Raw genomic sequence first — 16848 nt, forward strand, 5'->3', positions numbered from 1 at the left:
TCATGTGACTTGTGCTCTGATAAACTTCAATCACTCTTTACTGCTGTACTGCAAGTTAGAGTGATATCAGCCCCTCCCTTTCCCTCCCCAGCTGCCAAACAAAAGAACAATGGGAAGGTAACCAGATAGCAGCTTCCTAACACAAGATAACAGCTACCTGTAGATCTAAGAACTCTCAATAGTAAAAACCCATGTCTCACTGAGACACATTCAGTTACAATGAGGAAAAACAGCAGCCTGACAGAAAGCATTTCTCTCCTAAAGTGCAGGCACAAGTCACATGACCAGGGGCAGCTGGGAAATTGACAAAATGTCTAGCCCCATTTCAGATTTCAAAATTGAATATAAAAAAAATCTGTTTGCTCTTTTGAGAAATAGATTTCAGTGCAGAATTCTGCTGGAGTAGCACTATTAACTGATGCGTTTTGAAAAAAACATGTTTTCCGATGACAGGGTCCCTTTAAAGGAAAACTATACTCCTCAAACAATGTTGGTCTCTGTAAAAAGATATTGCATAAAACAGCTCATATGTAAAACCCTGCTTCATGTAAACAAACCATTTTCATAATAATATACTTTTCTAGTAATTGCCATTTAAAAAAATAAGGGCCATCCTCCTGGGATAATACGATTCACTGTGCACACAAACTATACTTCTTAGGTCATATGAGCCAATTACCAGACAGAGTTGTGTCTTTTACTTGTGTCAACACTTATTCCTGTTACAGTTAGAGTTGTAGTATTTCAGGTCAGGTAATCTCTGAGGCAGCACAGAGATCATCACAAAATGGTGGTTCAAGGCAAGAGATGTAAAAGGGCAATATTTGTGTGTGTGTGACTGTGTTATAATGGGGTTTGTGAGGAGAAATTGTAATGTTAGTACTTGGGGAGGGCTGGTGAATAGTCTCATGTGGAGGGAGAGCTCAGTCACTTTCAGGCAGGGCTCAGCTGACATTTCTCACTGTTTGGGGGGTAAGTTGTAAGTGGACAGACTCCATTTTCTAGAGGGGAATAAGTGTTGAGATGGTGAGTTCATCTTGTTTATGGAGTGTGTCTTTCATATGATATAAATGTACCAATAAATGAGCAATACAAGCACATCCCCTCAGCAGAGTGTTCTTATTGTGTCTGTATTCTACACTCAAATGACTCTGCACTTTAACTTTCCAAACACAACTCTGCCTGTGTCACATACATTACATTTTAGCAGTATTTGCTGAAGTAAGAGGATTTCTTTTATTAATTACTCTATAATCATTACACCAGGCAGCCCTGGGATTTATTATTAACCTTCAACTCCTGTGTACCTGTGTCACTGAAGGAAAATATATATATATATATATATAAGTTTGATTAGAGAATTGGAAAGGACTTTGCAGTGGTATTTTTCCCTTTTCACATACAATAAGGGATTTCTGATAATTGTGCAAATATGAGGATATAAAGTAATAATATTAAAAGGCAATAGCAGAAGAACTGCCTGTTGGACAATAGTGAATTGTGTGTGTTTGTCAGATTTAATAGACAGATAATGACCTGTGTGCATTAATGTTTGTCCCAGGGGAACTCCCTTCACTTGTACCAGAGAATACCACTTATATGCACACAATGCTGTTAGTACTTAAACTCACCCGTTTTCTGTAAGAAATCAGTCCCCATAGCCTGTGATATATTTTTTCCTTTTAATAAAATTGCTATTTAATCTCATTTATACACAAACAACACACAATACCAGCTACAGGAATTTTTTTATGGTTTTGAAAAGTAGGGTACTATTACATATTACATATCAGCCAAAAGCAGAATTCGCAGAGTACTGGCACACATGTAGATTTGATGTGGTTCTGGTATGGGACCTTTTATCCAGAGTGCTCAGGACCTGGGGTTTTTCAGATAGCAGATCCAGAATTTGGATCTTTATACCTTAAATCGACTAGAAAATGAAGTAAACATTAAATAAACTCAAGTACAAGCTACTGTCTTATTACTACAGAGAAAAAGGAAAAAATGTGGGTAGAATGGAGTCTGTGGGAGACAGTCTTTCTGTGATTCAGATCTTTCTGGATAATGGGTTTCTGGATTATACATCCCATACCTGTAGTTAATGTTTACTATGGGCAAGAAATCTCATGAAAATGCTTTCTCCTTGCCAAAAAATCATTGTGGTGATCCAGTTTAATATCAGGAAAAGAAGGCAATGTTACTGGGATTCATTTGGATTGCTGCATCATGTATTTTAGGCAAGTGGAAGCATTTTTGGCAGACTTGTCACCAGTGGCAGGATAGATTTACCACAGGCAACACATCTGTGTGTTTGGGCTATACTATAATATATAGCAAACCAAAAGTATGATTTATCAGATTGTGTAATTAGAGAAAATTCACTCCTAGGGCTCATACACAGGGGGATTATTTGATGCATTTGATGTGCAGGTTTGAGTGTTTCATCAAGATGCCACATGCTGCATTTTCTGTGTTAGGCGCTTACATGGGCCTGTGTCACTACTAGGGATGCACCAAATCCACCATTTTGGATTCAGCCGAACCCCCGAATCCTTCGTGAAAGGTTCGGCCGAATACCGAACCGAATCCTAATTTGCATATGCAAATTATGGGTGGAAAGGGGAAAACATTTTTTACTTCCTTGTTTTATGACAAAAAGTCACGCAATTTGCATATGCAAATTTGGTTCGGCTTGGCAGAAGGATTCGGCCTAATCCGAATCCTGCTGAAAAAGGCTGAATCCTGGATTCAGTGCATCCCTAGTCACTACGGGGGCCATTTTAAAGAGTTGTGTGTGTTTCTTCCTGTGCTCCACTGGCTGAACGCACTGGATTTAATTATCTAAAGATCGTCAAGTTGTTCAGCTATAACCTCCAACCTGCTATGTATAGCCTGCAGGCAAGGAGAAAAGTGTCTTAAATCAGTAAATCAGACTGAAAAACCCAAATAAGCATGCGCATCCACATGCATCTGATCCACCTGCTGTTTTGATTACCCTGTGACAGGATAAAATGTGCACACATGTACTTCACCCATTACATATACTGGCATTGTACACTATAGCCCAAGGTTACTGTGTAATGATAGCTACTACACCACCATTCTCATTCTTCCTCCCCTGTTCTAGTCTGGTGCATTTGCAGTAGATACATTGCAGGAGCATTATATACTGTGCATGCAAAAAACATGGTAGATCACTTCTGTGTTTTGCATTTGCATCCTTCTCTGCACTAAAAATTGCAGCAAATCTCTGCACTCCAGAGCAAAGTGCAAATACCTGCTTCCCCCAAAGAATGCCGTACTACCTGCGTTTGAAGTTCTCAATTGAGCCCTGTATTTTAACACTGTATATGCTGGCAGAAAAGGGCTCTATCTGCCAAGAACGTACTAGGAACATTATTGACCAGATTTGCATGTATGAGTGAGTGGGGTTAAATGTAGTAGTGGGATTACATGTATGAGTGAGATTAAGCATATGAGTGAGTGGGATTATGCATGTGAGTGGGGTTACATGTATGAGTGGGATTATGCATATGATTGAGTGCATATGTATGTGTGGGATTACATGTATGAGTGGTATTATGCATATGAGTGAGTGGGATTATATGTATGAGTGGGATTATATGTATGAGTGGGATTATGCATATGTGTGAGTGGGATTACATGTATGAGTGGGATTATGCATATGTGTGAGTGGGATTATGCATATGTATGTGTGGGTTTACATGTATGAGTGGGATTACATGTATGAGTGAGATTAATCATATGAGTGAGTGGGATTATGCATGAGTGGGGTTACATGTATGAGTAGGATTATACATATGCGTGAATGGGATTACATGTGTGAGTGGGATTATGTATATGCGTGAGTAGGATTATGCATATGTGTGTGTGGGATTACATGTATGAGTGGGATCATGCATATAAGTGAGTTGTGTCCTAGTGAATGGCATTATAAACAGCAATCAGCATGACTTTATGAAGGATAGGTCATGTCAGACAAATTTGATTGCTTTTTATGATTAGGTAAGTAAGATACTGGAAAGTGGGGGGGGGGGGCAGTAGATGTGATCCACTTGGATTTTGCCAAAGCGTTTGATACCGTGCCCCACAAATGACTGATTTCTAAACTAAGGTCTGTTGGTCTTAATGAAGTCGTTTGCACATGGATAGGAAACTGGCTACAGGATCGGATACAGAGTATGTTTGTTAATGGTACATTCTCTGCTTGGAATAAGGTTCTTAGTGGGGTCCTTCAGGGCTCGGTATTGGGTCCACTTTTATTTAACTTGTTCATTAATGACTTAGGGGAGGGTATTGTATGTAATGTATAAGTGTTTGCAGATGACACAAAACTATCTAGCCCAATTAATTCCATCAAGGATGCGGCATCCTTGCAACAGGATCTTGACAAACTGGGCAGCTAAGTGGCAAATGAGATTCAATTTTGATAAATGTAAAGTCATGCACCTGGGATGTAAAAATATCCAAGCCACTTATATCCTTAATGGGACTGCACTAGGCAAATCCATTATGGAAAAGGACCCTGGAGTCCTTGTAGATGATAAACTTGGCTGTAGCAAGCAATGCCAGTCAGCACCATCAAGGGCAAATAAGGTCTTGAGCTGTATTAAAAGGGGCATTGATTCATGGAAGAAGGGGGCCATTCTTCCATTGTATAGAGCACTGGCAAGGCCCCATCTAGAATATGCCATTCAATTTTGGTCTCCATCACTCAAACAGGACATTATTGTATTAGAGAGGGAACAGAGAAGGACAACGAAGCTGGTAAAAGGTATAGGAAATCTTAGCTATGAGGATAGACTGGCCAAATTGGGGATGTTCACAGTGGAGAAGAGGCGCTTATGGGGTGATATAATAACTATGTATAAATACATAAGGGGATCATATAATAATCTTTCTAATGCTTTATTTACCAGTAGGTCTTTCCAGCTGACACAAGGCCCCCCCCTTTCCAATTAGAAGTAAAGAGGTTCCACCTAAATATTCGGAAAGGGTTTTTTACAGTGAGAGCTGTGAAGATGTGGAATTCTTTCCCTGAATCAGTGGTACAGGCTGATACATAAGATTGCTTTAAGAAGGGGTTGGATGGCTTTTTAGCAAGTGTGGGAATACAGGGTTATGGAAGATAGCTCATAGTACAAGTTGATCCAGGGACTAGTCCAATTGCCATTTTGGAGTCAGGGAGGAATTTTTTTCCCCCTCAAATTTGAGAGGCTTTAGATTTTTTTTTGCCTTCCTCTTCCTCTTTTGCCTTCCATTTTTAATTTTTTTTTTTAAAAGGTTGAACTTGATGGACGTGTGTCTTTTTTTCAACCTAACTTACTATGTATTTCATGGGCAAATGTCGGCAATAAAGCAGATGGAAGCTCTTGAGTAGATTTGAGGGGGTGCTTATACGTGGAAGATTTCAAAGGAGCTCTCCATGCAGGTGAAACAAGCCAACAAAAATATTTTTTAAGCAAAGATCAAATCCAATTGCGTAGAATGACTAAACAAAATAGAAACGTGGCCCAGGTGCTCCAGGCCCTCAGCTCAAAGGAGCGGACAATCCGTATGCAGAGAATAAATGTTGGTGCCTGGCATACTGGTAACTCACGTATAGATCAGACCAAAGTTTTTATCTACAAAACTTTGGTCTGATCTATACGTGAGTTCCCAGTGTGCCCGGCACCAACATTTATTCTACGAAACAAGCAAAAACAGAAGAAAAAACCATCAGATAAATTGCTACAATATTAGGAGTGGCAAAATCTACAGTTTGGTACTGTAATGGAGTCCGAGATTTGTTTACAAGATGGCGTCTCCCTGGTTCCTCACGGACGCAGCCGGATGATGTCATCCTCTTCCCGCACTCTGATTGGTCGCCGGCGACGGAATAGACGTCGGCGTCAATAATTGGTGCCGGCGTCAGTCGCACACGTCAGCGCGTCGGTCGATGACGCCAGCGCGTCCGCGCGCACGTTATGACGCCGATGCGTCCAAATTGGCGCCAAATCTGGGACTATATTAAGGAGCTCTGGGAATTCACCTATGCCCAATTATAGGTTTTAGCTTGCTATTCCTGGGTGTGTTCTTGTGATATTCTTGCCTATTTTGTGTACCGACCTCTTGCCTGATTCTTCGACTTCGAACCTCTTCTGCCTGGACTGATATTATTGCCTGTTTGACCATTCTCTCGTCTCATCCCTATTTGTACCGCGAACTTGGACTTTTGCTACCTCCTCCCTTGGTCCTCACTACCTCTGAGGCCTTTGGCCTTACATTATAATTGGGCCATGGACCCTTCGGAGGAAAATCCAGCGCCGCCTGATGTCGGTGGAGCGCTTCGTGGTCTGGCTTCCCGGATGCAGTCCTATGAGGTACAGCAGTCCCATTTTGGTCAGGCTCTGGAAACAATACTGGCAAAGCTGTCGGCTCTAACACCCGCTGATCCTGAACCTGTACCTGTATCTGTGGCTCCACTCCACGTCTCCGAGCCCCGCATTCCGGCTCCCCCACTCTACAGTGGTGATCCTGCAGCCTGCCGTGGGTTTATCAATCAGTGCGAGGTCCACTTTGCACTCTCACCCAGCCAATTTGTTTCCGAACGTGCCAAGGTGGGCTTCATATTCTCCCGCCTGCAAGGGAAGGCATTGGAGTGGGCTTCACCTTTATGGGAAAAGGAGGATCCTATTATCGACAATGCCAGGTCCTTCGTTCACGAACTTCGTGTGGTCTTTGATGCTCCAGGTCGGGCCACAGCTTCTTCTGCACGCCTGTTCCATCTTCAACAGGGAACTCGCCCTGTCTCGGAGTACGCTATTGAATTCCGCACCCTGGTTGCAGAGACTTCGTGGAATAATGACGGGTATCACGCTGCCTTTTACAACGGCCTGGCGATACGCATAAAGAGTGATCTGGTGTCCAGGGAAATTCCATCCCGTTGGGAAGATCTAGTCGCCTTGGCCATAAAGGTAGATACTCGGCAGAGGGAGTTTCAAGCTGAACTCGACAGAGAGCGCTCCCCAACCAAGAGATTCCACAGGTTCCAACCTACTCTGGCTCCTCGATTTCAAAGACCCTTCCTTCCCAATCCGGCTTCCACCTTGCCTTCTCCTGCGGCTTCCTCTTCTTCTTCCTTGCCTTCGGAAGAGCCTATGCAAATCGGACGGGCCCGTCTGACCGAACAGTAGAAGCTTCGGAGAAGGGCGGCTGGACTTTGCCTCTATTGTGGTGGAAAATCCCACTTCGCCTATGAGTGCCCAGTGAAGCCGGGAAACGCCAACACCTAGGTAAGACAGGGGAGACTTACCTGGGTGGAATTGCTCCTTCTCCCCATTCTTCTGCTCAACGCTTCCTCCTTCCTGTGCAGATTCGTTTTGGAACCCAGACGATTTCTTCTGAAGCTTTCCTTGACTCCGGCGCAGCTGGGAATTTCATGGATAAAGTCTTCGCTGAAAGCCACTCCATTCCCCTGCGATCTCTGGCTGTTCCCCTTCGTGCATTGGCGATTGATGATCGTCCATTGTCTTCTGCTACAATTTCCCACTCCACCGATGAACTTTCTGTTATTGTGGGAACCATGCATCTTGAAAGACTATCCTTCCTTTTAATTGATTGTCCTTCTACTCCCGTTGTGCTTGGCTTACCTTGGTTGAATATTCATAACCCAGTAATAGACTGGGCTTCGTCTCAGATTTCCCGATGGAGTTCTTTCTGCCAACAAAATTGTTTACCCACCAAATCCATCATTAAAGTTTCATCTGTGTCTTCAAATTCTTCTTTGCCCTTTGTTTATCAAGCCTTTTCTGACGTCTTCAATAAAAAGTCTGCCGAAGTCCTGCCTCCCCATCGTCCCTATGATTGCCCCATCGAACTCCTTCCTGGAACCATGCCTCCCAGGGGTCGCACCTACCCGCTTTCTCCTTCCGAGACCCATGCCATGAAGGAGTACATTCAAGAGAATCTGCAAAGAGGCTTTATTCGTCCTTCCTCTTCCCCGTCTGGAGCCGGCTTCTTCTTTGTAGAGAAAAAAGATGGAGGTTTGCGGCCCTGCATTGATTATAGAGGTTTAAACTAAATTACTATTAAAAACCGTTATCCCCTTCCTCTCATCTCTGAACTGTTCGATCAACTCAAAGGGGCTTGTCTTTTCACCAAGTTGGATCTTCGTGGGGCGTATAATTTAATCCGGGTCAGAGAGGGAGATGAATGGAAGACCGCATTCAACACCCGCGACGGGCATTATGAATACCTTGTAATGCCATTCGGCCTCTGTAACGCCCCCGCGGTCTTCCAAGAATTCGTAAATGACATTTTCAGGGATTTACTGGGCCAATACGTAGTGGTGTACTTGGACGATATCCTTATTTTTTCCAGGAACCTTGCTGAGCACCGTCTTCAAGTCCAAGAAGTCCTCTCCCGTCTGCGGAGAAATAACTTATTTGCCAAGTTGGAGAAGTGTTCATTTGAAGTGTCGTCCATCTCTTTCCTTGGTTACATTATTTCTCAACAGGGTTTCAGAATGGATCCTGCCAAGATCTCCGCTATCCAGGACTGGCCTCTTCCCACCAGTATCAAAGCTATCCAAAGATTTATTGGCTTCGCTAACTATTACAGACAATTTATCAAGGGGTTCTCATCCAAAATTGCTCCCATTCTTTCTCTTATCCGAAAAGGGGGTAAGCCTCAGCATTGGCCATCTTCAGCTTTGGAAGCATTCAAGAATCTTAAAGCTTCTTTTTCTTCTGCTCCCATTCTCAGACACCCTGAACCTTGCCAGCCATTCTTCATTGAAGTTGATGCCTCAGATGTCGGTGCTGGAGCAATTTTATCCCAAAGAGCGTCTACTGATGGGAAACTACATCCTTGCGCTTTCTTCTCGAAAAAATTCACCTCTTCTGAACAGAATTATGATGTTGGAAATCGTGAGTTACTGGCCGTTAAACTTGCCCTAGAGGAGTGGAGACATTTGCTGGAAGGCTCTTCCGTCCCTGTGACCATCTTTATGGACCATAAAAATCTAGAGTATATCCAGACACTCAAACGCCTCAACCCTTGTCAAGCCAGGTGGGCACTATTCTTCTCTCGTTTTAATTCCATTCTAACTTTTCGTCCTGGTGCTAGAAACAAGAAGGCGGACGCTCTTTCCAGAAGTTTTCTTCTCAAAGACATCTCTTCTGTCGAACCAGAGTCCATTGTACCTCCTACAAAGATCATCGCTGCTCTATTTCCTTCCTTGGCCTCCCAGTTATTGTCTGTTCAATCCTCTGCTCCTGTAGGAACCCCTGCTGGTGTTGCTTTTGTTCCTCCTGAACTCCGTCATTCCATTCTGGTTCAGTCCCACAGCTCCAAACAGGCCGGGCATCCTGGAATCAGAAAAACCACTGAACTTCTGTCTCGCCTTGTATGGTGGCCTTCCCTAAGAAAGGATGTCAAAGACTTTGTTTCTTCTTGCTCTGTGTGTGCTGTATCCAAGTCTGGACGTTCCCCTCCTAAAGGGCTACTCCTACCGTTACCCATCCCTTCTCGCCCATGGACTCATCTATCTATGGACTTCATTGTGGATCTCCCTAACTCCTCTGGTTATACAGTTATTTGGGTGGTAACTGATAGATTCAGTAAAGTCGTACATTTTACTCCTCTTCGGAAACTCCCCTCTGCTCCTGAACTTTCTTCATTATTTATTAAACACATTTTTCGCCTCCACGGTTTCCCTGCTGAAATTGTCTCTGACCGTGGTTCTCAATTTGTTTCCAAGTTTTGGAGGTCCCTGTGTAAAGCCCTTGGTGTTTCTCTTCAATTTTCTTCTTCTTACCATCCACAGTCTAATGGAGCAGCCGAGAGGGTTAACCAGGCCCTGGAACAGTTTCTTCGATGCCATGTATCGTTGTGCCAAGACGATTGGGCGGATCTACTTCCATGGGCTGAATTCGCACATAACAATGCTTTACACGTTTCTTCTGAAAAATCCCCTTTTTTTTGTATGTATGGTCTTAACCCTTTGGCTTTTCCTCAGGACTTATTACTCACCAATGTCCCTGCCGCCAATGACCAAGCTGCCCACATGTCAGCCATCTGGCACGCCACTGTCGTCAATCTGGAGAAAAGTTCCTTGGTCCAGAAGAAATTTGCCGATCAGAGAAGAATTCCTTCCCCTCCGTATGCACCCGGTGACAAGGTTTGGCTGTCTACACGGAACATTCGTCTCAAAGTCCCCTCTCCTAAACTTGGTCCCAAGTTTATTGGCCCCTTCTCCATCGCTGAGATCATCAATCCGGTGGCGGTCCGATTACATCTTCCCCCGGAAATGCGGATTCCGAACGCCTTCCATGTCTCCTTGCTCAAACCTGCAGGTACTTCTTCTTCTTCTTCCTCCTCAGCTACTGTCTTGGTGGACGGTCATCAGGAATTTGAGGTGAAAAGAATCCTGGATTCTCGGGTTTCGAGGGGTACCCTACAATACCTCATTGAGTGGAAGGGGTTCGGCCCTGAGGAATGCTCCTGGATAAAAAGTTCAGATGTCCATGCTCCTCTCCTGGTCCGAAAATTTCATCGGCAGTTTCCTTCTAACCCAGGTGGTCCTGAGGCCCCCCCTAGGGAGGGGGGTACTGTAATGGAGTCCGAGATTTGTTTACAAGATGGCGTCCAAGATGGCGGCTCCCTGGTTCCTCACGGACGCAGCCGGATGATGTCATCCTCTTTCCGCACTCTGATTGGTCGCCGGCGACGGAATAGACGTCGGCGTCAATAATTGGCACCGGCGTCAGTCGCACACGTCAGCGCGTCGGTCGCTGACGCCAGCGCGTCCGCGCGCACGTTATGACGCTGATGCGTCCAAATTGGCGCCAAATCTGGGACTATATTAAGGAGCTCTGGGAATTCACCTATGCCCAATTATAGGTTTTAGCTTGCTATTCCTGGGTGTGTTCTTGTGATATTCTTGCCTATTTTGTGTACCGACCTCTTGCCTGATTCTTCGACTTCGAACCTCTTCTGCCTGGACTGATATTATTGCCTGTTTGACCATTCTCTCGTCTCATCCCTATTTGTACCGCGAACTTGGACTTTTGCTACCTCCTCCCTTGGTCCTCACTACCTCTGAGGCCTTTGGCCTTACAGGTACATCCTAAGAAAGAAAAAAAGCACTGGTGAACTCAGCAACGCAAAAAGGCCTGGATGTCAACGAAAGACAACAGTGGCGGATGGTCGCAGAATCATGGTGAAGAGAAACCCCCTCACAACAACCAAAAAAGTGAACAACACTCTCCAGGAGGTACTGTAGGCGTATTGACATTCAAGTCTACCATAAATAGAAGACTGCATGTAAGTAAATACAGAGGGTGCACTGCATAAGCCTCAAGAATAGAAAGGCTAGATTGGACTTTGTCTAAAAACATCTTCTGGAAAAGGCACAGTTCTGGAAAAACATTCTTTGGACAGATGAAACCAAGATCAGCCTCTACCAGAATGATGGCCAGAGAAAAGTATGGAGAAGGCGTGGAACAGCTCATTATCCAAAGCATACCACATCATCTGTAAAACATGGCGGAGGCAGTGTGATGTGTGATGCCAGTGGCACTGGGACACTAGTGTTTATCAATGATATGACACAGGACAGAAGCAGCCGAATGAATTCGGAGGTGTTCAGTCTGCTCAAATCCAACTACAGTAAATGCAGTCAAACTTTTTCATAATACAGATGGACAATGACCCAAAATATACAGCCAAAGCAACCCAGGAGTTTATTAAAGCAAAGAAGTGGAATATGCTTGAATGGCCAAGTCAGTCACCTGATCTGAACCCAATTGAGCACGCATTTCATTTGTTACTAAACTTTGGACAGAAAGACCCACGAACTGAAAGCCGCTGATGTTAAGGCCTGTCTCTCAAAGTTATATCAAGATCCTAATGCACAAACCCCTTTGAACTAGAAATCTACAATGTATTGTACAACTGAATGCACTGCAACTTGTTTAAACAATGGTTTACACGTAATGCTATACCAAAAAAAGGTTATTTGCAAATAAATAAGGTTATAACATGTGACACCACAAATCTGAGCAGATTAAAGACCATATTTATGTGGACCTCGCCAGATTTTTTAATTGGCTGTAAACCTTTTCCTGAATGGCTGTAAAAAACTATAGACTTAAAAGGTTGAACTTGATGGACATGTGTCTTTTTTCAACCTAACTTACTACTACTAACTTACTAACCCATGTGCAACCAACCACCTTTTTATAGTAAGGCTTTTAGATCAGATTCAGTTATTGCAGTAGTTCCCAAACTATAGGGTGGTGGGCAGCCTGAAGGACAGTTACAGTACAATTTAGAGCGGATGCTTATTTGCTGTCATTGTGGTGGACAATTATTTATTGTGTAACGTTCTGGAAACTATGGTTAAGAGGCTGATACAGCAATGTGTTCATATTTATGTAAGCTTATTATAAGCTATGGTGTTTTCTGACCAATGCTGGACCTCAAAAAGTCATTGGATCCAAAAATATAAAAACATTGAGCTATTGCACAGACAGAGTTGTGGCACATTTTGATTCATAACTAACTAGATAATACCTTACCTGGGTACTTTCAAACTTAAATGAATGATGGATGCATTGTCCCTTACAGTGCACATCTCATCAACCCTGCAATGAATCCCACTATTGGAAGTTGGTTCTCAGTAATTTCCCCATATAAATTAATCCCCCTGTGTTCTAACTTGAATAATTATTGTGTTATATAATAAAAGGCACTTAACCCATAGCAACCAATCAGTAGGTAGGCGTTACTTCAGGGAGAGTTGCTTATGTCATATCTTTATTATATACAAGGTGTGTATATATTAAAAATGTTGCATATCAGAGAATGTTATGTGATTTCCATCTTAGAGGATATCAGGATAGAAGAAATGCAAGCTTCTATTATACATACTTTTAAATACAAAGTTGCTAAGTGCCCCATTTGCCAAGGGTAGTTGTAAAGCCAGTTCTTTTGTCCTCAGTTTCCCACATTACATTGTCAGAAGGTGTCTCACAATCCATGCACAACTCCCTAGGATAGCATAATGCTCAATGACCAATCATAAGCTGACATATGTACCTATGGTCAGTCTCTAGTTTAACAGAATAGTTTGTTGGTCAGAGAGATGCTGGAGTTCCTGCAATGAGGAAACAGATGCCAGACCTAATGTAAGGATATGTAACATATACATATTTGTAATTTCTTTTGTAAATATTCGTTATATATATTGTATGTAGAGCATTGTATTGTATGTAGAGTATGTGTACTGCAGATATGTGTCAATATAAATTGGAAATAAATATATATTTTGATTGAACTCTTTCATAAAATAACCCTTATAACCAGGTATACAGTACTTATGTACATGAGAATAGATATACATATTTACAAAAATGTATCCTTGGTTAACAGTAGGTAGTATTATTGGTCACATGTTTATAAGCAAACATTGGTTGTTATTGGTTGTTAGGGGTTACTGCTTCTGGGCAAATCTAGTAACTTTGATTACATATGGGGTTGGACAAATAAGTCACTAACTTTTCCTTTTCAGTAGGAAGCTGCAACAGCTAAGAAGCTCTAGTAGTAATGTATCACTTAAAAATATAGTACGGAGTGATAGAAGATTTTTGGTTTTATGCCAAATAAATCCACTAATATTAACTTGAGGCACCTGTATACAAACAGAGGGTGGCGGTGTCACTAGATACTGCTAAGGCATTTGACACGTGAGCTGGTTATACTTATGAGAGGTACTGGCCCGTTATAACATAGGACTTGGATCCTCTCGCCTCAATTGTTTGCTTTGGCCATAGAACCATTAGCAATGCAAATTCAGGCAAATCAACATGTAGTGCTGGGAACTGTCACCGAAAAGTTGTCATTATATGTAGATATGTTATGACAAGAATTTAACCTCCCCGCCAGTATGATATTCAGATACCTCCAGTTGAAACATGCTTACCTATCACAATTCCCTAATAGACCAAATACAGTTCAAAGAAACAACCTTGGTAAAAATACTTGCTTCAGGCAGGACTACGAAAACTCTCATGGTGTTATACAATTTTACAACAGATGGGCCCCAACCCACTAGAAAAGGTTAAACAGAAATGGATGAGGGATATACCTGAACTGGATGACGAAATGTGGAAGGATGCTTTACAACAAGTACCTGAACTAACAATCTCAATGAGATATGTTTATACAACTTAAATTCCTAAACAGAGTATACTACATCCCGTACAGGTATATATAGGAACATACCTTCATGTATTTTGGGGATGCCCAGAAATACAACAATTCTGGATTGCGGTAACACAATACATGCTGGCAGAACTTGATTTACCTGACACCCACACCCCTCTCACCTGCCTACTTGGCTTAGTGGCGGTACATGCAAAAGACTATGTTATCTACAGTTACTGTACTATGCTAAAAAAACTACAGTAGAAATCTACGGCTGCCCCTATCCCTAGGATTCTGGAAGCAACTGATTAATGACTCTCTTACCAAACAAAACTAACTTATATTGCTAGAGGATGTCCCAGTAAGTTTGACACAGTATGGGGTACCTGGGTGATGGCCCAGAGACAATTAAGTGAAGTATATATATATCTGTATGTAATACAATTCAACCTGCTGTATACCACTCATTTTGGCCCTTGAGACACTACTCTTCTTCTTTCTATCTCTTCTTTTCTCTTTGACTATATGTATGAAAATAAATAAAAATAAAAGCTTTTAAAAAAAATATAAATATATTACGGCATGCCCCTGAGGAGGGTATATCACAGTTTGTGTTTTAGGCAACCGGTAGATTTGGACAAAAACTGGACACACCTGAAAAAAGGATGCACTGGTTGGTTACTGATACAGAGGATGTCCTGGTTCGGATGAAAACTAGCAGTCAATGTACAACTAGGGACAGTGCTGAGTATGCACTCGTTGGCAAGGAGATAGAGAGATGTACAATCAAAGAAAGTTTAAAAAAACATATCATTTGGGAATGAGGAAATAAACTATTGCACTATGGACAGTCAGTGAAATCACTTCTTAATTCAGTCCTCATCCTTTTAATCAATCGTTTGCTATCATAAAAACAACTTAATTTAATATGCTTCACTTGGTGTATAGACTTTACAATTTACCTTCCACTGGAAGGAGGATAACTCGAGAGTGATCATAGGCAATAACATTAGCATAACGATTTTTGGCCTTGTTTACTTCAAGATTTGAGTGCTCCCAGGTGAACTGTTGCCCAGGGTCAACAGACTGTAAAAAGAGGGAAACAGATTATAAAACATAAACATTTTGAATTTGCAGATTTAACTTTTATTATTATTTTTTAATAAATTAACTTTGCAAAGCTGAAAACCTCCAATTTTGGGAATTGGAAATCTCCAGACGTCAAATGTCTGACCAGGGCTCCAATGTAATATGTATGGTGTGTAACCACCAACTAGACATTTTAATCATTCAGATTTAGTCCACACATAGACTCCAGAATGCTCAGGAGCTGTGTTTTTTTTCAGATAAGGGGTCTTTTCAAAATGTGGATCTCCATACTACTACACACTCCATACTACATACTGTATATACTCCATACATACAGTCTACTAAAAAAATAATTTAAACATTAATTAAACCCATTACTATTGTTTTGACTCCAACAAGGATTAACAATATCTTATTTAGGATCAAGTACAATGTACACTTAAAGAGAAAAAGGAAATTATTTTAAAAAATGATTTATTTGAACATTTTTTGAGACCTGTAGACTATACAGTATATGGTTCCTCCTCTCATAGCGTTCCAGAAAAATTGACAACTTCCCAAATGGGTAGCATGCTTTTAACCATATTTGAGAAACTGCTAACTATAAACTCTTTTACATTTTACAAATCTTTTTTTGTTTCTTTGTTCTAACACACTAATAAAAAGTTGTTTTAAAATTTAAAAATTTGGATACATATTATCAATATCATTAGCAATTGTATCATTATGGGAAGCTGATCCATGTGTGTATATATATATATATATATATATATATATATATATATATATATATATATATATATATATATATATATACATATATACATATATACACATACATACATACAACATCTATCCGTAACACACACATATACATATACATATATATATATATATATATAGTAGAATGAAGAACCGGCACTCACGATACTGGGTGTTAGAGATCGCACTCGCAGGTCTTAAGTGTAATAAATGGATTTTTATTTGTGGACAATCACTGATGTTTCGGCTGATACAACATCCTTTCTCAAAGTGAAAAGTAAGTCAAACAAACGGAAATAAATACATAGGGGCTGATTCACTATGGGTCGAATATCGAGGGTTAATTAACCCTCGATATTCGACTAGGAATTGAAATCCTTCGACTTCGAATATCGAAGTCGAAGGATTTAGCGCAGAAAATTCGATCGAACGATTAAATCCTTCGAATCGAACGATTCGAAGGATTTTAATCCAACGATCGAAGGAATATCCTTCTATCAAAAAAACTTAGGCAAGCCTATGCGGACCTTCCCCATAGGCTAACATTGACTTCAGTAGCTTTTATCTGTCGAACTAGGGGGGTCGAAGTTTTTTTTAAAGAGACAGTACTTCGACTATCGAATGGTCGAAGAGTCAAATGATTTTTACTTTTTACTTCGAATCCTTCGATTCGAAGTCGTACTCGTAGTCGAAGGTCGAAGTAGCCCATTCGATGGTCGAAGTAGCCCAAAAAAACCTTCGAAATTCGAAGTTTTTTTACTTCGAATCCTTCACTCGAATTTA

At 41.5% G+C, this 16848-nt stretch overlaps 1 protein-coding gene across 21 annotated transcripts in view; it reads right to left on the minus strand.

Annotated features, from left to right (window-relative positions):
• Window positions 1-16848, minus strand: part of ptprs.S (protein tyrosine phosphatase receptor type S S homeolog) — a 380500-nt gene that overhangs the window by 46203 nt on the left and 317449 nt on the right. For 20 of the 21 annotated variants that reach the window (XM_041579815.1, XM_041579826.1, XM_018243490.2 and 17 more), the window contains one exon: window positions 15177-15300. The exons of the other annotated variant lie outside the window; for it this stretch is intronic. In XM_041579815.1, coding sequence (XP_041435749.1) covers window positions 15177-15300 — 124 coding nt within the window. The remainder of the gene's footprint in view (window positions 1-15176; window positions 15301-16848) is intronic. 21 annotated transcript variants of the gene reach the window in all.

This window comes from Xenopus laevis, chromosome 1S, assembly GCF_017654675.1.
Source record: "Xenopus laevis strain J_2021 chromosome 1S, Xenopus_laevis_v10.1, whole genome shotgun sequence".
Taxonomy (NCBI): domain Eukaryota; kingdom Metazoa; phylum Chordata; class Amphibia; order Anura; family Pipidae; genus Xenopus; species Xenopus laevis.